This window comes from Rhinolophus sinicus, linkage group LG16 (genome assembly GCF_036562045.2).
Source record: "Rhinolophus sinicus isolate RSC01 linkage group LG16, ASM3656204v1, whole genome shotgun sequence".
Lineage (NCBI taxonomy): Eukaryota > Metazoa > Chordata > Mammalia > Chiroptera > Rhinolophidae > Rhinolophus > Rhinolophus sinicus.
Genome location: NC_133765.1, coordinates 29,665,802 through 29,688,671, shown reverse-complemented (window position 1 = coordinate 29,688,671; position 22,870 = coordinate 29,665,802). Strand labels below are relative to the sequence as shown.

Here is a 22,870-nt window from a genome sequence, read left to right as displayed (position 1 = left end):
ATTCACATTAATCCAAAATTAAAACTACTCAATGTAAAATTTGTGTTCCTGGTTCCTATCACAACAATCTCCAATTAACGAATAAATTGTCATTAACTAACAAACAATTGTGGAGGAAACAAAGACATTTAAAATCTCCTCCTCCTGGAAGAGAAGGCCGTCCACGGAGCTGCGCTTCCCTGGTTTCATCTTCTCAGCGACTACAATTTTAAAGCTTCTTTCTCTTGATTGTCCTTCAGTGAACTCAGGGCTGGCAAGAAAAGTCCCACATGACAGAAACCTAAGTCCTCGAAGGGCATTGTGGTGCCTGACTGAGGATGAGCAGGGCTGCTTGGACTTGTCCGTTCAATACATTAGACATTAGCGATTTTCCTGTGTCATAACCCCTCTGTCTCTTAACATGTTAAATAAAAAGTACAATATAGTGATAAGGCATGAATCATCTAGCTTTTAAACAAAGTTAACACGAGTTATGCCAGACCCTTTAACTCTCCAGTCTTCTGTTGATCCACCTCCAATATCCCTAGGATATTTAAAGATGAAACTAGTTGTAAGCTCTGGCTTTTTCCTTAATCCTCTGGCATCAACCTGAACCTTTCTCCAAAGTCAGCCTCCTGTGGGTTCCTGCCATTCCTGTAGGCTGAGTACAGAGAAGATGGGGCATAAATAAAGGCACGGTGACGTGAACATGAAACGGGACAGGCGGGCTCCTTTCAGAATAATTAACCTGAAACACTGTGGTCTTTAATTAACACAGGTACTTTGCTTGTTAAATAAGCAGGGTTGTTGAACTAGCCTCTGTAAAACCACTACTTTGGCAAAAATTAAAAAAATCTCTGGGAAGCAGCATTGCACAACCACAATGAATTATCGCTAAGAAAACAGTAACTGCACAAAGCCCTTGCAGCTGTAATATAATAGGACTATTCCTCTGATAAAACATAGTCATCAGGAATAATAATACATTTCTTTCAAATTCCTGCCCTTTATTCAAACCAGAACAACTAGAGTCACTTTCCCATACTTCTTTCTCTTGTACCAGGGAATAAGGCCATCGAGAAGGAAGGTGCATGTAGCAAAAAGATGATCATATTTCTAGAGGACTATTTTCCTGACGGCTGAGACTGTTTTAAACAACCTACTTCAAACAGTCTTACCCGACTATGCTGGAAGTGAGAGCCCACGCCGATTCCAGGAGAGCCTGGGGAGGGAACTGGGGAGGAGTTGGGAGAGGAATGGAGGTTCCCAGTTATTAATATGCCAATATCATTGTCCATATCATCTGGGAATGGAAGGTCAACAAACATGTCATCTAGAGGAGAGGGGGGAAAAAACACAAAAATTAAAAAAAAAAAAAATCCATATCCCCAGCTTAACCAACCCATTGTTCTGTTGGCCTATGAATGCTATAAGCAGGTGCTGTTAATATATTAGTATGATCTAATGCACCCATACTGAATGCAAGGTGCTGCAAATTAGTCTTTCATTTTGCACTCTAATCTCCTAATGTGAAGTATTCATGGAATGGAGAAATAAATAACATAAAATGAAACCCCACATTCTGTGTAGCCTCCAAAGGCACATAAAAAGATGGCAAAACAGTTAAAGAAGCAACTTAATTATTAAACAAAGTTAAAATTGATACCATCCAAGAAAACAGCAGACTCCATCTATGCAGCCAATTAGCATCTAAAATACTGGAGGCTGAATTAATGCATGTTAATAGGTGTGAACTTGCCCTGAAACTGGAAGCCTATTCCACAAGCAGATCAAAGCACCATGTTTTCATTAAGAAATTCTCTTCCATATTGTAAAAGTAAGGTACACGCACAGCAGAAAATTTGGAAAGAAAAGTACAGAAGGGAAAAACCATCACCCCTAACCCAATCGCCATGAACATTTGTGCTGTAATTCTTTCTCTCTTGTTTGTTATTGCACTGCGATCATATTATATATGGTATATATCTGTACATATAGTATGGTGTATTTTTAGCCCCCCCACGTGACAGGAGTAAATGCTGGTAGCTGTTGAAAATTCTTTAAAAAGCAATGCAAATCACTGTGTAACACGAGTGTTCACATTTTATAAAGAACCATTTCTTAGCAAATGCTAAGGGAAAAAAAATCTATTAAGAATAACCAAATAAAAAGTTGTTATAGAACAAATTACATTCCCAATGATTAGCTAAAGGAAGGTGCCATCTTTACACTGCCAAGTAGTCCTCACACATTACAAATCAGATCAAGAGATACTTATCAGATCAAAAGACTGACACCCACGTACAAGACACTACCAAGCAGATACTACTTTTTTGCCTTTAATGAAAAACAGGAGGTTAATTACCCAAGCGAGGAAAATATTTATTTGTTCTTGGTAACAGTGCAGACAAATTAAATCTTCAACACTGACAAGATTCTCTAACCTTCAAGCCCATCTTCATGTGTAGTTTATTACAGCCCAGTGACCCCATGTGCGAGCTCTGTGTCTCACTGAAGACGCCGAGCTCTACACGCATGTATGGTCAGCCACTCACCATTGTTGGGGCTAAACCCATCTTCATTGGGGTAGTTGGCTGGAGCCACTTGGATGGTTGACGACGTTGGGAAGACCAAGATGTGTGTACAAGAAGCATCTTGAGGGGTGTTGAGCTGAGATGACTGCATGTTTAACGCAGTACTTCGGCCAAAAACAGAGCCCATTGTGACAGCATCTTTAAAAAAATAAATGTATCAATCAATTCCTTTTGCGCAGCAGTGAACGACTCCAGAAATAAAATTTTTAAGAGGACCTGAGCTGGAGTGATATGAGTCTGACACAACTGCCACGATGACTATACATTTACAGCTGAGCCCGACTATTTAAATATCTTCAAGAAACTGACTCAGAGCATAGAGCTACGATAACTCAAGCCTCATTTCACACTGGAAAGGTTAAGATAAAATTGGATTGAGGCTACCAAATATGTTTTAATTACTTATACAAGAAGTGTTTCTAAAAATAAGTCTCCCACTTTCCTTCCTCCTGTGGTTGCTCACAACATAAAAGTACTATTCTCCTAAGTGATACAATTCTGTAGAAATGGTGCCATTCAATGAATAACTGTTAGAACTGACATTTACCGACTGCTTACTACACCCCAGATCCTGTGCTACATTATTTAGCCATGTCCTCTCATTCAGTGTCACAGCCACCTCGAGGCAGGGACAATGACCCCATTTCACGATGAGGACAAGCACAAAGCTGTGGAATTTGATCGAATGGTGCAGGCGACAATTCTCCTCAGGTCTAGAGAGCGGGTCAATCCAGGACGTCTGTCTGTCACTGGACTGATGACAAGCAACCCCATTCTCACTTCACAACACTATTTACTTTTTACCGGGAGTGAGTGGACAGGGTCTCCCATTCGGTCAAAGAAATATCTGAGTGGTAAAAACAGGTTTAAAAAGTACACACCGGCTTAGTTATGAAGTTACAAAATAGCTCATTTGCTGAGTTTTAAACCTTCAGTGGCCACACAGTCCTGGCTGTGTACATTGTGGCATGACTACAAATTCACCGTGGCCAGGCACTGTGCACATGTTTCAGCCCTACTGGCCTCGCCGTTCCCCCTCAACCAGAAGAGAGCCTCCAAATATCCTCTCGCGAGGCTGCTAGGAGATTCTGTCAAATACCTGTCTTCAAAAGGCTACTCAAATGTGTATCATGCTAGTGTCCTCTCTGGTCATTTTTGGAGGGTGATCTTCATACACTTAGAAGTTGGGGTCAGGCAACAGTAACTAGCCATGACTCTAAGAGGTCTCAGTCATATCCAGGATGTAGGCTCTCTCCCAAGCTATGGTCAACAAAGATAAAAAAAATCTCAAACCACTCCCCTTGGAAGAGACCAAATGGCTTCTTCCATTTTTTGAGCCCTAAGTACAATCTTCTCTTACAATAATAAAATCATGACATATCCTCCACTTCTCTGTGGACTTGTCTGAATGGGCTACACTGAGGTAAAGGGAACTGGCCAGAAGAGATTTACCTGGCATCACTACGAAGGACCCCTGGGGCTCCATGGCAACCAGGCAGGCACTAAGGATAGAAGGAGAGTCTGCGGCAGAGATCCCACACATTCGGCACACGTCCTTGAGCCGTTTGCTGATTGTCTGGAGTGAACATTCTCCAAGGAGGATACTCCAATCTGAAATCAAATATCACAGTCATACACAGTCTTTAGAAATTCCGATTTGAGCATTTTGCCTAGTAAGTGAATTTCCAGGATTGGGCCCTAAAGGGAACGTGGCTTGACACAGGTTCCCCTCGTTGCTACAAGGAAAATGTTACCTGACTTCTATTACACTTCAAAGAAACAAAGGCCTACTATGTGTAGACTAAAGGCACGTCTGAAATGACCTGGGAGAATCTACACAGACCCAGGCAGGTTTCGGCACTTGAGATGCTTTTTGATGATGCCGCCAGTCTGTTCCACCCTTTCTCCTCCTTCTCTGGGTCTGGTTCTTTCACAGCCCCTATGGGCACTTTTCTTTAGAAGAGAGCACAGTTGGGGGCGAACCTGAGTTTTGTTTACTGTTGTAGGTTGACTGTTTCCAGGAAAGCGAAGCAGTAGCAGAAACAAAGGGGCATCTTTCTCAGAACACTCAAAGATGCTTATAACAATGGGTGAGAGTAAAGTGCTTCCAATGACGCCACATTAATCAGGCAGATGAAAAAGTCGGCACAAATTTTCTTTCTAATACCTGTTTCTTGCCTCCAAACAAAGGCCCCGTGTATGCTCAGGGAGCTGCTGAGGGGTTTGTACTCTGGGAATCGGAAAGTACTCGGTCCTCTCTAACCTCCCGGACACACAGGAGGCGTGTTGTCACTTGGTGGCAGGAGCAGCTGCTGTTATGTCACGTCCCACTAATGAGATGCCCCTGCACTGGAGGCTTCTTTCTCTACTTCTACATATGTTTTTCACATATGTTCTCACCCCTTAAAGAGCAGGTAAAAGGAAAAGTTTTTTCATTATTTCATATTCCTAATGAACTTTGAATTGAAGTGGCTGAAATAAAAGTGGGCAGAAACATGAAGAACAGATTTTTAAAAAAAACAAACAGAAAAATCAAACAGATGTGAGTTCTGAATTTGAAACTAAATAAGAAGAAAAAGGAGATCTGAGTATTTTTATCAGATACTCTGGTGATGAAGAGCAGAAATTCACAAAGCTGACTCTGAAACCTCCGGGCTCCTATCTGATACTGTCCCACAGAAACGCAGTGTGTGCAGACCTCAGATCCCCAAAGGAAAGCACAGGAGATTGGTAAACTGATTCCCTGTACACTAGGCTCTTCATGTTTTCAATCCTTGAAAGTACACTTTCTCTCAATCTTTTGACGGAGTCCTCAGTCACACAACTCTTCTCCTCTAAGAGGTAAGAAGTGTGCTCCTTCTAAAAAACAAGGGAAGGTGATGGTCTTAATAATTTTCCAAAACACCAAGTGACTAGACTACTAAACTATGGTTTTATCCCCTCTTCTCCTTCTCTATTATATTCTAACTTTTCCCCAGGGTTAAGAATAGCTCAAAACCTTTAAGAAATAAGATTGACGAAAAGGCATACTAAGAGAGAAGATAGGAATTCTGAAAGAAATGAAATGATGAATCCCCTAATGTATTAGCCCTCCAGGCTACTGACATAAGATTCATTATCAGTGTGATATACTTTTAAAAAATGAAAAGGGTAGTATTTTCTATTGGTCTACAATATAATTTATTACTAGAAAAAATTTGTGTACAATAGATTCCTAAGAGAACACTTATTTAACACATATGTAATATTTGTATAAACTGCCGTTAAACTCTAATAATTAACTCATTCAGGCACTTGCTACAATGAAAGTTACATCTGTACCAAAGATTTTATTTCAGGGGTTCCACATATACCTGATATAAATTTCATGTAAAGAAATAATATGTGCACCCTAAATGCGAGGGTGAGCAAACTATGGTCTGCAGGCCAAATGCTGCCTGCCACCTGTTTTTGTAAATAAAGTTTTATTGGAACACAGTCACACCCATTCACTGAGGTATTGTCCATGGCTGCTTTGAAATTATAAGGGCAGAACCGAGTAGTTCTAATAGTGACTAGCTAGCTTGCAAAGTTGAAAATATTTATTATCTGGCCCCTTACAAAGAAAATTTGCTGACTCTGCTCTAATATACTTGCATGCACAAAATCACCAAGCTCATTTGTGACATATATTTTGCTGTTGTGCAGACCTGAGAAAAAATTTCTCCCATCTATATGCATATATTGAACTTTTTATAAATGTTTGATTAATAAGGCTTTAAAAAATAGTCTAGGCTATTAAAAAATAATCTATTGCTCATGCAAAACTGTACAAGTAGCTACACTGGGACAGTAAATGAGCTGGGCTGAATGGTAGGCGGGGCAGCTGCTGGTGGTCAGCTGTGTTACGTTGGTTTCCTTTCGTGCTTTGTGACTGTTGTATTTATGAAAAGGAATATAAGCAGTTGGTAGATAGATATATCTGGGGATGCAACTTAAAACAGTCTGCTCTCTTAAGCTTCCAGACTGAAGAATATCACAGTGGCAATGTGAATAAAGACTATTCCAATTTGCAACTACCTGTTCTTGTAAATCGGGACTCCCTTGCTATTGTGCCACCAAAGCATAAACAAGAAATACAAAACTCACCACCATCACCACCAAAAAATAACAAACAAATTCATGAAAGAAACTGAAGGCTGTTCTTATGGCTTCTACTATCACCAATAATCTCTGATATAAAATTTTCATGGTAAAACTGATTTCTTCTTCTCTCTGACCCAATATATAAATAAACATTAGAAAATCTAATTCACTGAGTATCACCTTTATATTAATGGAATATTCTTTTTTCTACACACTGGGGTTCACTATTGAAATTTTTCACTGGGTAAATAAATGGTTTTGCTGCTAACGAAGTTTAAAAACCACTGGTTTCCTGTATATTTAAAAGAATGAGAAAATATTATCTGCTTTATTCTTACTGTTAACTGTACAATCTTCTCCCTCAGCTCAGTGAATGACATTAGCTCAGTTCCTGTCCTTTGTTTCTGGCTATTCTGCTTCAGGAATTCTCACCTTTAAGCTCCCCGTGGCCAAGACGCCCAAGTCGCCCGATTACGACTCTCCAGGGCAGAGATGTCATTTGGACAATACCTATGCACCACTCCCACAGCTTCTGCAGTCCGATTTTACGTGCAGATACTTTACTCCTCCGTGATCTGAAAAGCAAAGGAATGGGGAAGAGGTCCCCGAATGAATCCAAGGTATCGCTTGGACAAACCGAGAACACCCCAGATGCCACCCACACAGTACCCACTGTATTTAGGCAGGCAAGTTAGAAAGACTCTTATCTAACGAAAGGCACAGTATCGATATAGCTGCACCGTAACGCTGGGGCTCCTCACCTGTTTGGTAGAGCAATATTTACAATACAGGTTTCCAGCAACTCCCCGTGGAGGTCCGTGCAGGACGCCAAAAGCCAGCGCTGGTCGTGAGACAGACAGTAGCCCACGAAGAGCACATTGTACTTCTGGCTCGCCTCGCCAAACGTCTCTCCCAGCTCTGTCTGCTTGTCTTTGATTGGGGCCAATATAAAAGGAGGGGAGTAAAGCTGGATTGGGCTGGGCCGCTGAAATCAAAATCAAAATCAGTATCAACACAAAGCCATTCAACTTAACGCTTCCAACAAAGCCCAGAACAGCACTGAGTGAACCCAACACGGAGCAATGACAATAGATTGCCCCCAGCCAGCACTGTACCTGCATTTATCTATATCTATATCTACATCTGTATCTGTATCTATAACACATCCATCTATAGCTAGATCTATATATAGCAATGGTAGCACAGATAACAAATATTATTTAAATGATATAAGCTAAGGAACTAAATCAACCCAGTATTTCCTTATTAAAAGAAATTACTATTTTGGAAAGTAAATTGGCCCAACTTCATTAGTCATTAGAAAAGTGGAAATTAAAACCACTATGAGAAACCACTACACACCCACCAGAATGTCTGAAATAAAAGAGACAGAAAACACCAAGTACTGGTGAGATGTGGAGCAATCAGAACTTTCATACAATGCTGGTGATAAACAACCTTTGAAAAGTATTTGAGGACATCTGCTAAAGCTGAACAAACACAAACCCTATGACCCAATGAAATGCATATAGTATATGTTTACCAAAGGACAGGGAGAAGAATGTTTACAATGGCATTCATCATATTAGCTCTACACAGAAGGAACCTGAAAACCCACCAAGGAAGATGGATGACACACTGTGATATAGTCGCACAATCAGAATATTAAACAGCAAAGAGAATGAAAAAACTACCACTACAAGCAACAAAGTGGATGAATCTCTACAATGGGTAAAAGAAGCCAGACTCAAAAGATTACAAATTATATGATTCAATGTATATAAAAGTAAAAAAACAGGCAAAACTATGTTGTTGTAAGTCAGAATAGCGATTCCCCTGGAGCGACCAGAAGGGACTGGGAGGGAGAGGTTTCTGGATGCTTGTTGTGTGTTGTTTCTTGGGCTTGTTACATGATATTTTTACTTAGTGAAAATTCATCAAGCAGATTTATGATTGAGGACTTTTCAGTTTGTATATTATACTTTAGTGTGTGTCATTTAAGAAATCAAAACATCAACTGTTACCGAAGACAAGTGTTTTAAATAAACTGTGACAAAATTTAATAATTGTCGCCTTTGCTTACAGCTATTATACATATTTTAATATTTAATAAAGTACAGCAGGGCTCAGCAAACATCTATAAAAGACCAGATAATAAATATTTTAGGCTTTATGAGTCTCTGTCACATAATCTTCTCTTTTTAAAAATGTAATAATCATTCTTCTCTAGTTGGTCCGACAACTACAGGCTGCAGGCCGGATGCCGCCCCACGTCACCGTTGCTGACCCCTGCACTATGGTAGCAAAAGAAATAATAATTATGGAATTAGAACATTTTAGAGCTAAAAGAAACCTTGGAAATAATTTAATCCAATTCCTTCATTTTGGGGATCCAAAATACAAGGGATCCTAGAGATATTCAACCACTTGCTCCAAGTTTCAGAGCTAACAGTATCAGCAATCCATTCATTCTGTACAGCCCAGAAATTCTACTCGTAGGTATTTACCAAGAGATCTGAAAACACATGTCCATACAAAACCATGGACACAAATGTTCATAGTAGTATTATTCACAACAGCCAAAACGTGGAAAAATCCAAATGTCCACCCACTAATAAACGAACAAAAATGTGGTACATTCATATACCATAATAATGGAACATTATTTAGCCATAAAAAATAAATGAAGTACTGACACATGCTATGACGCTGATGAACCTCAAACATATTATGCTAAATGAAAAAAGCCAGATATAAGAGATCACACATTGTATGATTATATAAACTCTCCAGAACAGGCAACCCCAGAGAGGCAGGAAGTAGATTAGTGGTTGCCAGGAGCTGCGAGAAGGGGAAAATGAGGAGTGATTGCTAACAGGTATAAAGTTTCTGGATTGATTAAATGTTCTGAAGTTAGATAGCAGTGATAGTTGTACAACTCTGTGAATAAACTAAAAACCATTGAACTACACAATTTTTAAAAAGAATAAATTTTATGATATGTGAATTACGTCTCAATAAATCTTTTTTTTTAAAGAGTCCAGTTGAGGTTGCCTAAAAAGTTTTGTGTGAAACAAAAGGCTAAATGTCAAATATTTTAGATGCAATAGATAGCCTGTGATAAATCACTAGGTTAAAACATTGTTCCCAAACCCTATTTTTGAGATGCCAGATATTCTATGAAAAATAAAAAGGTGATACTAGTAATAGGATTTCTTCTAAATTTTCCATGATACCGTACATTCTTATGGGGGAAATGTGCCACTGTAGAGAATTAGAATTCCCAGAAGCAGGGGCCGAGCTGTTGGGTTCATACTGCGTCCCCATCACCTAATACGGTACCTGGCGCATGGCAGATGCTCAGCTACACAGACTGAATAGAAGTGTGATATTCTAGCTGCAGACTGAGGAAGAGGCAGCATTTAGCAGCTACTCATTACATTAATGCAAGTAACAATTTATAAACCTCAGGAAATATTTGTAACATTTGATTATTTTGTTTTTAATAAAGTCAAAGGATTTCCTTCTTCCTGTTCCAAAGCAAAAGGGACAAGAGGCGTATTTTTGCCATTTATATTTAATCTAAGCCTCACTTTATCTCCTGAACTCCTGATGGTGCTCTGCCAATATGTTATAATCTTTTAAAAGGTTACAGAATGCCTTGGTATATCTTAATAGTAAGTAGTCAGCCTTACTGTCCTCTATGAAAATGCAGAAGATTATCAGTTACCATTTGAAATTGTGATAACTTCTTACCAAAGCATAAGAAATGACTGGATCTGAACTGCAGAATAACCACAAGAAGTAAAGAACTAAAAGATTCCAAGTTTATAGGCAATAACTCATAATTTCTGGAGATAAAATAAACAAGTAAAAACAAATTTATTTTAATTCTAGAAAAAGCTAATAAATAAACTGCTCACAAAAGTGAAAAATACAAACCCAAAAGAATAAACTAACCTAAAACTGCCAAAGACAGAAATTTTATATAAGCCCAAATGAATGTAGGTTGTCAGTTAAGTGGCTTCCCCTCCGGAGACCGGGCTGACCAGACCCAAGTTACAACAAGTACAGTATTATCTATAGTTGCGTCATTTTTTCACTTCTAAGCTTTTACTTACAGGAGGGGTAAGCATTTTACAGAGTTTTCCAGAAAAACTTACATAACCAACTAAACTCAGCAGTTTTTGGTGCTTTTAAGTTCTCTCATGAAGTATTATTTCCTGGCTTTTATTAATGGGTAATCTTCCATTCAAGAAAGCTGTGGGAACTGATTTTTAAAGAAAGGCTTTGAACATCCTAACATTGTCCTGTATGTCTGTTTTCAGGATAAGGTGATTAGTAAAACAAAAGAAGTGTACAACTTTTGTTTAAAATATGTTTGCTCTGGCATTTTAAACTTTCCCTTGAGATGTATAACTGTGGGAAGCAGGTTTAAGATGGAGAGAAAACGCATTCATTTACATACACAAGCCCTGAGACAAGAGGAGGAGAAAGCAACTCTTGTAAGAATATGCATCAGAAAATGAGGGGCGCTTGCAGAATAAACACACAACTGCTGCACCAAGAGAGAAAAGAACTGGGGAGAGTAGAGAGTTGGTGATTTAAGACACAGATTAGCTTCAAAAAATAAAGAACAAAATAAATGTCAGAAAGTCAAACACTGATAAGTAAAAGTGGTAAGTATATTGTTGCCTTAGGGTCCTACATCAAAAAATAGCAAGAGTTTACTTGCCTCTTTTCTCAAAAAGTTTTACAAGTTCAGAGAAGTATCTCCTCTACTTTAACTTAAGGATTAAACAAACCTGCCACTCTTAGAGAAAGGTAGAAGACCAACCAAGTAACCAACTCTCCTGGCTTGCATCTTTAGTGTAAAAGTCCTCTTTTTGCAAATTTCTGCCCTGCTACTACGCACCTCTGGGTTCTTGAGGGTCATCTCAATGCTGGCGGCAGGCCCAAATCCTGTGAGGGATTTAATGTGGATCTGTGTAGGCAGAGGTCGCCTGCACTGGCAGTACACTGAAAATGCCATGGACTTCAAGTATTGAATGTAGAAAACTTGTTCATCCTTCATTGTCTGCAGCATGTACTGGCAAGGCACAATCTACAGACACAAACACAAACAAAACTAGAAACTAAGATCTACTATGCGGACAAGAAAGTTTGAAAATGGAATGGCATGAATTCTAACTTGAATGGGGGGCAGGGAACTTCAGTTTTTAAATTAAAAAATATAAATATAATTCAATCTTAATTCCTTCCGGTGACATAAAATCCTACATTCCAAACGCACACCAGCAATTTAATTTAAAAAGATGTGTCGTTTTGTTGGTCAAAGTAGGGGTAAATTTTCAATTTAATGTTGTGATGCCCCTAAATTTACAGACTTTCTTCGTAACATATTTCTCATTTTTATAATATACAAAGGGTACCAAAAAATGCACACACACTTTAAGGAAAAAACTGTATTAAAACTGGTAACAAAAGATGAGTACAAGTCATGTGTATGCATTTTTTGGTGTATATACATAGTGTGCACAGCATCTTTGGAATTATTGTCTAATCATTTGAGACACAAATTTCAAAACAATGAAAAGCTATCAACAACGTATTCTGATAACTTTAATTTCAATCTTTTAATTCTATAAAATAGCTTTAGTTAAAGTAACAGAAAACTTTACTTTTACTTTAAAACAAAACCTAAACAACCGAGGCATTGTTTTTCACCTATTAAATTATAAACATTTAAAAAAATTATTACACTGTAAAGCTGGCAAGGGTGCAGTGAAAATGGGTGTTCTCTTTCACTGCTGAAAGAACTGTAAATAAGCATAACTTTTTTGGAAAGGAATTTGCCAATATTTATCAGTATCTATATCTAAGAATCCACTTTAAGAAATGACCTGAAATGTGAAAAAAAAGAGATTATAATAAAGCTGTTTGTTATGGCGTTATTTGTAACAGTGAAAAAGTGGAAGCAAATTAAATACCTAACTGTGTATAGACATGGTTCAATGTAGAAGATATGCAGTCATTAACAACATTGCTTGTGACATTTCAAATAACATGGAAAAGTGTGAGTAATATTAAGTACAAAAAGACTATAGTTATATTAAAACTGTGTAAACAAACATACAGAAGAAAGGTTAGAAATATACCACAATGGTAATGATGGCTGAATCAAAAAAATTATGAATATTTTTTCTTTTATATTTTAATGTACCTCCAATATTTAAAAATCATGAACTTGTAAAGTAAAATCATTTACTTTCATAAAAACAACAGCGACAAAAGTAAAAACTAAACTTGCAAATAGTTACCTGGAGAATGAAAGAATTTCTCATATGCTCAGGTAAGTTATCCAGCATCTCTGTGTAGCAGCGCATCAAACTCAACAGCCAAAAGTTTCCAGAAGTGGAGTCTTCCTCTGCAGTGTAGGTGAAGGGGTCCACCATGTAAATGACAACCGCTGGAGGGTAGGCCTGGCTGTCTGCGGAGTCGGGCTCCGTGGGAATTCCTATTCTCTCCCTTTCTGTAACACTGCAGAGAAAGTCACTTATGAGATGCACAAAATAAACATAAACTGTGTAAACAAAAATCAATTCTAAAGCACAGTGACTCCCTGGACGAAGGTTACAATGTAACATTGCCATGTATCATATTATCAAAAGGAAGGCAAACCAAGCCAGCTAGCACAGCTGCATAAGACAGATGTAAAATGACAGCGTGCTCCTCTAAAACGGGACTCTCTTTTTCAAATCCCCTTTGTCCCTGGGCTATAGTCTACAAAGATGTTTTATCATATTATTATGTTAACAGTAGTAGCTTACTAACATCCACATACTGTATTCGTGTAATAATAACAGCAACATTAGTATTAATAGTAGTAGCTTACTATTAAGCTAACACGCTTAAGAGTAAGTTAAGTTTATAAGAGGTTTTAAGAAGTCTCAGATTTCTTCACACAGAAGCTACTGACTGACAGCTGTTACTTTCTTTCGGGAAGAAGAGAAACAGAGCACTTCCCTGGATTTAGGGCCTCGTGAGGCTCAGGCGGACAGGTGTGCAGAAGAAGAGTAGATCAGGGGTCCAAGCAGGTGAGGTGCGTACCTTTCTTGCCCGTCCTGCGGGGGCTGAGGGTTGCTCTGCCCGGGCTCCGGGTCTCCACCGCAGCCGGTGCTCGCTTGCATCCTGTCAGCAGAACTGGCCCCCGCGCTGGGGTTCTGCCCTCCGACACTACCAGTGAATCCTGACGAAGAGGTAGTGCTCATCTGGTTGACGATGGGAGCAGAGGCAGATGTGGACACGGGTGGCACTGAGGAACCAGAAGAGGAACTGCTTGCTGCAGGGTTCGCAGAGCTCCCATTGGAGGTGGGATTAAATGCACTGCCAGCGGAGGGCGCTGCTGATCCTGAATTTGAAGCTAACGGCCCGGCGTTCCCAGGAGGAGCTTGTCCCTGTGCTGCTGCTGGTGGGGTCTGGTACTTAGGTGGTATCAGCAGGCCGCTGTCGAGCTGCAGAGTGGCTAGGTAAGGTGCTGAAAGAGGACATGCAGACAGGTGACGCTAGTGACATTCTGCAGTGTCACACAACCAGAAATTGAGAGTGGTCACTTTTTAAAAAATTTTGCTTTCGGGCTGCAATACTCTGGTGTGACACCCCAAATGCTATCTCCACACTTGAACATATGCTTATATATCCTGTAAACACAGAAATGAACATGGAACTAACCACTTATTATAAATTCTGGAGAAAAACTGAATTTGAAAAGAAAAGAAAAGTAATCATTTGCAGCATTTTCCTTTCAGACTGATCCATATGCCCTCACTGACAAGTGGGAGGCCACACAATTAGTCTACAGCCATCATGGAATACTGCGCTCCTGTGCCTATATAGCTGTACAAACTTCTTAGATTCTCCTGGGAATCTGGGTTAAAATTACGCCGTTAATACCAAGCCATGCTACTAAGGTTTCAAAATGTGGAATGAATTAGACATGACTTCTTTAGGCAACTTTAAATAGCTTTTAAGGAACATACGTGCACATGAAAATTAGCATTTACCTAGAATGCAAATTAACTCTAAATATAGTAATGAAACGCCAACATTACCTGAGACAAAAGAGGACTAACGCTGTTTGTACCTTAACAGGACAGAGGGGAGGAGCAATCTGCTAGTTTGCCTCTCTAATTCTATTTGCCAGACGAATTCCCACTTACCTAGGTGATGGCGGCAAACTTGCGCATAAAGTTTGAGTCTGGAATGATTGTCATTCTCCTCACTGCTCCATGGCTGGTTAAACCACTCGCTCACGAGCTCATCGGTCAGCTTCTGTGCCACGGTCTTCCCCACGCGCATGATCCCATCACGGAGCACTTTGCAGATGGGCTTGTGCTGCCCAAGCCTACACATCTGATGCCACAAACAAGGGGGTTATTTGCGACAGGAACCACGGCTCCATGCAGCACACTTCGTTAGCAAGGGGGCTTCTTCAGCACCCACGTGGACGCGTTTTCCTTTTCCTTTTCCCGTTACCATATGCAACCAAGTCAACATGAGAAGCTGGTCCTTCCTGGTAACTAATTATCGGGTACCCTGAAACCGCTATCTGGCTCTCCAAAACCTGGACTAGGGCCTCTAGAGAAAAAGAAAGGTTTCTTCTGAAGAACAAGAAATGTTTCTTCTGAAGAAAAAGAAATGTTTCTGCATGGAGCCCACTTCTCCTGCACGAGGGATTGCTGAGCACCACCTGATGGCTAACGGTCAAATAAAGAACTAACCAGATTCCTGCTTACGAAGGCTGGCTGAGACACGTGTCCACTAAAACCTCTCAAGTAATCCCTACTCATAATGTTTTCCCATAAGATAACATTAAAATTTTATGGGCCATCTGTTAGATTGTTACAGACATTTGGAGATCACCAACAGCAGAGGCCACTGAAGGGCTGGCTATGCTGATGACTTTTTTTTAAAGTAAACAGTTGTTTTAGCACAATGAGATTCTGTGATTAATCTCCAGGACACTAAGTGGGTGCTTATGGCAGAGAATTAATGTAATACAAAGTAAAGCAAAGTAAGCTACTTAACTACCTGTTCACCAGCAGGAGAGCCGTATTATTATCCCTTCCTAGAGTTGATGAAATGAAGGCTTACCAAGCCCCATGCAATTCTCCAGCGTGCACTCTTCTTAAACAGGTATGCATTACTGCCAAATGAGCAATCCTAGTAAAGTCATTAAGATCTAAAGAGATCCACAGGCCTTTTATGTTTTGTAACTTATGCTGAAGGCTTCGTTCAAGGGAATGCTCGGCTTTAAAACTGCTTAGACAAGTTTGTTGTGGTAGGGTAAGCATGATTTAGTATGATTACGAATCCAAGGACCCAGCAGGTTTAGAAATTACTGTATCCAAGGGTTTCCTTCAGTGGCTTAGTTGATGCCATCACCTCACACGTTAGCATCTCCTCACTTCTTTGTAGCAACACGTGAAGTTTACTACTTCATGTGTCCTCATACATTTACAGATAGTGAATGTTCTGCTAAGAAATGTTTTTGAAATTCAACTTGGCATTTAACAACCACATTTGTAATGCTTATAATATGCCGGTCACAGTTCTAAACACTTTACAAATACTAATTTCATTTAATCTTGCCAAATATAAAGCTATTAGAAGTAAAAAATACAAAGAACTTAGTATATATGTACTTTGGCAGAAGAAATGTGGCACTTCTTCAAAGACAGACATGATTCTAATTTTTCAAAAGTAACAGGAATTTATATACTAAATATATACAATTACCTACCTGGCTATTACATTATTAATCTGTATCAAAATTTTAGTATTAAGATGAATGTAATGTTAAATAAAAATAACAGGGACATGATTCATTAAACTTATCTTTTGATTCAGAAATTTTCAAGCTAAATGTTTTATACTGTTTTCAGGAACTTTCCCCTTCACTACCCCCCCACTCTGCCCCCCAAAACATAAATGTGCTTTCTTTTTACAAAGCTCATCTTCTAAACAGCCACTTTCCCCTTGTGAACAATACTTTGTAAAACCCGAGCACATAAAATGGGGAAAAAACAGCTGACAGGATTTTAAGATGTGTGGTAAGGCTGGTAGAGGAAAGTCTTCTGAATCCAATAAAATGTAAAGCCAAGATGGGAAAGCAATTTACTTCCAGAAATACCTGCCAAGTTAATTCTTTTCTTCATCCGCCAACTATTTGCATTTTCTTTGTGATCTACTTTGAAGATATTTATTCTTTAAAATTTAGTCCTTTAACTAAAAACAATCTGAGGACTCGTGTCCTAAAAATAACCTGAGGACTTGGGGTCTTTCTCACCTCATATACAGCACTCAAGTCCCTGAAGAAAGTTCTGGCTCCTTCGAGCAAGGCCTCATTTTCTGGACACACTACAATATAGGCGACATCCCGGTGGCCCCCGTATGGGTCCAACAAGAGCCTCTCCCAGAATGGCAAGGAGAACGGGGAGATGGTGAGGAAGTCCTTGTCATAGCCGACCAGCAGAGTGGGGATGGGCAGCGGCTCCGGAGATTCTTCGGAACCTAAGACAACACTGCAGGTTAGGAAGGCGCTTGAGAGTCTCTTTCCCACAACCCCCAAAATTTAGAAGCTCCTGGGGCAACAGTCTGACTTCTGGCATCAGAAATTTCATTGTAGGTTGACATGATACTCTGAAAGCGTTCTGTGAATCCTCTTATTAAATGTCCCCTGGGGAAGAACTTAATTAAATGCGTTCGACCATGGTTATAAAGGTCCGATAAAATCAGAGGGCAGACTAGAGCAAGTTCAAGTTAGTTTTCCAAGCAGCACTCCATCACTTCCTTTAAGATAAGTATTTTAATCCTGACTACGAAAGCCGACTAGTTCAGAAGTTCATCCAAATGAAAGTGCAATGAGGCCCGGGAAGATGGGAACCTAGTAACTACTCCACTTAGGGATTCTTTGCCTCCTTGACCTTGATTATGCCAAGAACGCTCAGAAAACTGAACACTAATACTGACTTTAGAAACACAAAGAGATTATGTAACTTAATAGTCATGAAGAAAAAGACTCTATTTTGTCAGTGAAGCAAGGATGTGACAGTAACTAAAACCGTTTTTCATGGAACAAATAACTCAGAAGGAGTTCGAACAGGGAAAAGAGTCTACCATAGGTTCCCCGTCCTGCCATCTTGTGGAACTGCTGCCAGGTGAGCGGTCCCTGCACGTGCTGGATATTCTCCCAGGTCCGGCCCGTGCGCTTCTTTTGGATGGCGTCTTGGAGAAAGGGCTGCAGGGACAACAGCATACGGACCACGTCTTGGGAGGAGAGCATGCTGATGTCTAGCACTGGAACAGAAATTAAATGACAAGGAACAGACATCATAAAAGTGTATTGGCACGCTCCCCGTTCTTGCCATCATTTTGGGCCTCAGTTAAGCCCACGACAACGACATTATTGGAGACCGAGTCTATTTTTAGTGGATTCTAAAATACTTGACTTAGAAGCCAGAAGGAAAGATATTTTTCTTCTGAAGTGAAAAAAATAATGTATTTATTATTGGAAATAATAAAGGGGAAAATAGGTTACTCTAGATACATAAAGAGGTTAACTGATGAACTGCCTAAAAGTGGAAAGATGGATTTTTAAAAGTCATACAAACCTGTTCTCAAGGTTGCTCATAAGAAAAGAACTACAAAAGTTTCTTGATTATTGTATTACTTTAGTTTACAAATAGCAATGGTCTAATTATATGAGTGGGGAAAAGGAACTTAAATAGAAGCTTTTGAAAATATTTAAAAATGCTAATGTAAAAATATCTCCACAAAATACAAAATGCATAAAGAGAAGGAATACCTTCCATGTGGGTAGAGGCACATGAAAATATTCAGAAGCAATGACAGGACTGAAAGTCATCTGGATACAGAGGGAGGTGGGGGAGCCATGGTTTCAGAACAAACATTCTTCCCGTTAACAGGACGGGTTCTTAACCTAGTACCTGAAAACCCTCTGAAACTCCATGCAAAACTGTGCATGCACGAACATATGTGTATTTTCCCCAGGGGAGAAGATCCATAATGCTTATCAAATTCTCAGAAAGATCTGCCGAGCTAATTAAGTTCCAGGTGATGAGCTATTGAGCTGCACAGCTGGCTTCCTGAAGACGGGCCCTTACCCGTACGTTCCTAGCTAATGAGGATAGAGGCATGGGTGGAAATCTAAGACGTATCTACCAATGAAATCTGAAACACAGGGTGCTTAGGGTTCTTAAGACATTTTTAGACATGTCCTTAAATGCAAATTGGAAGCCCACACAGTTTTTTGTTTTTCTGTTTTAAATTTTGGAACAAATCTCTTCAGGAAATTTCATATACGAATCTGGATTTCTAGCTTCTCTTAAAAACCAGGGAGACCTGACAACCCTGGGGCTGAGCCCCATATTCCTACATGAGCACTTGCTGGAGCCGAGGAGCAGCTGTCCCCTTCCGCCAGTTCTCCAAGGCCACCCGCTCTCGCTGCCTGCCTGGGACTGAAGCAGTGTTCATAGCCTTGATCTTCAAGCCTGTGCTTCTTTTCTTCTTATAGTAAAGAAAACAGGAAAGTACTGCTCGCATCCATGGCTCTCTCAAAAGTAGGAAAATGACAGACCAAGAGAACCAGATGAAAAACAGACCTAATTCTTTGTGAACTCTATTCCTGTGCATACGAAATAGAAAGTGTGCTGCGAAAGGGCACAGTTTCGGGCACCGCTCTTGGCAAGTCTGGCTCCCCACACCACTCATTACATGATCTGCCTGCTACTTTTAAGCCTCTGAGTTTGTAACCCACACTTCCCCTGCAATAAACTGTGCTTTTCTTCATATCCAGAGATGACACCACTGATCCTCCCACACAGACTGCTTTTCTGTCTGAAGGCCACGGTCCAGTAAAAGGAACCACACAAGATAACCATCCACATTTCTTTAGGGGAAGACTGCACTCTCTTTAATTCATAAATCCATCCAGCAGACCTTAATTAAAGGCCTGATAAGGATCTAAGCAGTTATGAAAAGGAGTGTAACCCTTGACTACTTCCTTAGGCATTTCCACCTCCAAGAAGTCTCCCAGCTTGGCCTACTCAGAAAACGCCTGTCATCCCCTACTCCACCGATCTTTGTCCTCTGGACCTTTATTATTCTAGACTTCCAACTGTATTCAAGATGCTTATATAACCTTCTCCCCTATAAGCCAGAGTCGTTCAGAAGCTGGTCCATGTCCCACTCATGTAACCCTGCCAGCCTGGCCCCTGTTCCCAGCATCCTACAGAAACAGCTCTCATATGGTCCAAAGCCATGTTGAATCCTTACCTTCAAAGCTCAGCTGCATTTTCCTGCTTGCTGACCACTCTCTTGCTTGAAACCTGGTCACATGGCAGATGCTGCAAAGCTGCCCAAGCCCTCTCCTCGTTCTATACTTTCCTCCTCCTCTGTGCCCGACTTGAGCTATCATCTATATGCCAACCAGCCCTTTCCCTGCGCTCCAGGCCCACAAAGTCCCAGGTGTTCACTTGACGCTTGACATCTTTACTTTACAAAAGGGATCTCTAAAACCTCCAAAACTCCAATTTATGACCTTTCCCCTCAGACCTGGTCCTCCTCCAGTACACATCTCTTTGACCGACACCACTGTCCATCCAGGCACACAAGTCACAGCCTGGGTGTGCTCCTAACCGTCTCGCTCTCCCTGAAACCCCAACGTGAACCCATGACCACCAAGTCCTGCAGTACTACTCCCTAAACATCTCTGGAATGAGGCTGCCACTTCTTTTCCATTTGCTCTGCCACGCAGGACACGAAGCTGAGCCGTTGCTCCTTACTTGCTCCACTACAAGACCCTCCTAGTCTCCCACATCCAGTCCTGCCATTTCCTAATCCACAGCCCACATTACAGAGTAACGCTTTCTCTTTCTGAACTACACAAATGTGATGTCAATGCCTCTTCATAAAACCCATCAGTGACTTGGTAGGGCTCTTTGGATGAAGACCAAGCCCCAGCATGTCTCAAAGGCTCTTGGGTAATTTAGCCCCTTCTGGCCTCTGAGCTTCTTTCAGTTTTTTGAAGGCCCCAAGCTCTAAAAACTGAGCCTTCACACTTGCCACTCCCTGTGCCTGGGACGCAACTCCTTGCTTCCCAGCCTCTTTACCCAGTTAATCCGTACTCATCGTTGAGATCTCAAATATTACTACTTCTTCAAGGAAGTCTTCCCTGACCTCCAGCCTAGGGTGGCCTCCTACCCCAGGCTTTCACCACTGATTAGGGTTTGTAATAACATGCTAATTTGTGTGTTTCTTTGATTAATGCCCATTTTCCAGAACAGATTAGAAAGCCCTCCTCTTTCCGTCACCATTTTGTCCCCCAGGATGCACCACGGTACTGACCGTGAATGAGTAAGGGAAGCCAACAGTAGGTTGCTCCACACTCTTACAGCTCAACTCCAAAGATGTTTCTCAACTGGAGCTTTGAATAACAGAAGAGCCAGTGACGTGCCCCAGAAACCCCAACACACTGTAAAATGTGATCACTGTTACAAGAGATAAAAGTGCTGGGAAACTGGAGGAAGGAGAAAATATTCTAGAATTGGGAGAAGGCTTCATGGAAGAAGTATCATGGCAACTTGACCTAGAGAAGAATGAGTGCATTTCAACCTGAAAGGCTGTGCACGTCATCAGTCTGTATACTTTCGGTGACTTGGATACTCAGCCGTCACAGGTTTCCAGTATGAATGCCTGTATGAATTACTACAGGAGGACATTGTCACACAATAATTACTACTGTCCAAAGGGGTTTCAAGGTAAAACATTTCCCTAGTCCTTACATTTAGAATGACATCACCATAGCTTCTACTTTAGTCACTTTTTGTTTAGAAATGAAATTTAAAATTTTGCCCTATACCAAAGTAAAGAAAGTCTATAAGTTGTCATCACACGAGGATCATTTTCAAGGTGAACGTGCATTCTGGGAAACCTACCATTGCTGTGAGGCCAAGAGTGCACGGTGGCACTTCTCACCAGTGCTTCATCCACTTTTCCACCCGTGGGATTATCCACATACTGCCGGCCCTGCTCCAAGGCATTAAAGCATTCCGTCCAGTAATCGTTATTATCTGCTTGCACCCGGTCATAACTCCAGCTCACACAGGGAAGAGTTTGGCGATTGTTAGAGGAAATGTAGTCCAGGAAACTCAGTGAAGCAAAAGGTTGTGTGTGCTGATTCTGGAGGAGGAGGAGAAGGCTTATAGGTGGCTCCTGGGGTTTTCTGGCTCCCTCCACCTGAGGAAGGAAGGTGGTCTGACACATCATCAAGCGCCTCTCCGCGGCCTGACCAATATCAGAATTCTTCCCAAAAATATCCAGCTCATCTTCCAGGAAGAGTCCCGAATTGTAGCCAAGTTTGCGATTCATAATCGCACTAAACCCACAGGTACAGCGGTACTGGTCCTCATTGGAAGAATCAGGGATGTAGAGCCCGACATCTGCCCCTTTGATGTTCATGTTGCAAGCACAAATGCAACAGCTGTCAAAGTTTCTGTCTTTAAAGATATTCATCACCGAATCGGAGAGAATCAGGGTGACATAGAGACTATGGGCTTCGGGAATCGGCTGCATGGTGGCGGGCTCCACAGAGTTAAGGGGCCGCGTGGTCGAGGGCGTAGAGGCTGGTGACCCCTGATCGGTGCTGTCATATTTGACAGACCCCTGACCACTGGCAGTACCCCCTCCTCTGGGAGTTCTTGGGGTCCTGGGGGTTCGTGGTGTGGGGACAGAGAAGCGAGGGGTTGCTGGAGACGGCAGAACTCCTGCTCCACTGTTGCTGGCTGGGGCAGCGCTGTTCAGCGTCACCGGTGTGTTCATCTGTGGTGTGTTCAAATAGTCTGGATCTGCTAGGCTCCCGACGCTAGGCACATTACTGCAACAGACAGACAGACAGCACCAAGTGAGATAGAGGCACATCCCCGATGCTGGGACACACAATAATCACCCCACCTGGCCTGCGCATTTCTTATCATTTATGGGTGCTATCACTTAGTATGCTCAATTTTCTCTTAAAAAAAGGATTCAAAGCAGTCAGTGCAGTATGTGGAAAAGCAAGAAGCAAGGTATGAAGAATAAACCAACACAGCACT

The 22,870-nt window shown here is 40.9% G+C and overlaps 1 protein-coding gene across 2 annotated transcripts in view; it reads right to left on the bottom strand.

Annotated features, from left to right (window-relative positions):
- The window catches only part of MED13L (mediator complex subunit 13L), a 271,505-nt gene that overhangs the window by 7,793 nt on the left and 240,842 nt on the right, over positions 1-22,870 (bottom strand). For both annotated transcript variants that reach the window (XM_074321653.1, XM_074321652.1), the window contains exons 17-28: positions 21,716-22,653; positions 17,877-18,056; positions 17,047-17,270; positions 14,918-15,110; positions 13,809-14,235; positions 13,019-13,238; positions 11,614-11,802; positions 7,460-7,683; positions 7,131-7,273; positions 4,026-4,184; positions 2,535-2,711; positions 1,158-1,312 (exon numbers count right to left, since the gene is read on the bottom strand). In XM_074321653.1, coding sequence (XP_074177754.1) covers positions 1,158-1,312; positions 2,535-2,711; positions 4,026-4,184; positions 7,131-7,273; positions 7,460-7,683; positions 11,614-11,802; positions 13,019-13,238; positions 13,809-14,235; positions 14,918-15,110; positions 17,047-17,270; positions 17,877-18,056; positions 21,716-22,653 — 3,229 coding nt within the window. The remainder of the gene's footprint in view (positions 1-1,157; positions 1,313-2,534; positions 2,712-4,025; positions 4,185-7,130; positions 7,274-7,459; positions 7,684-11,613; positions 11,803-13,018; positions 13,239-13,808; positions 14,236-14,917; positions 15,111-17,046; positions 17,271-17,876; positions 18,057-21,715; positions 22,654-22,870) is intronic.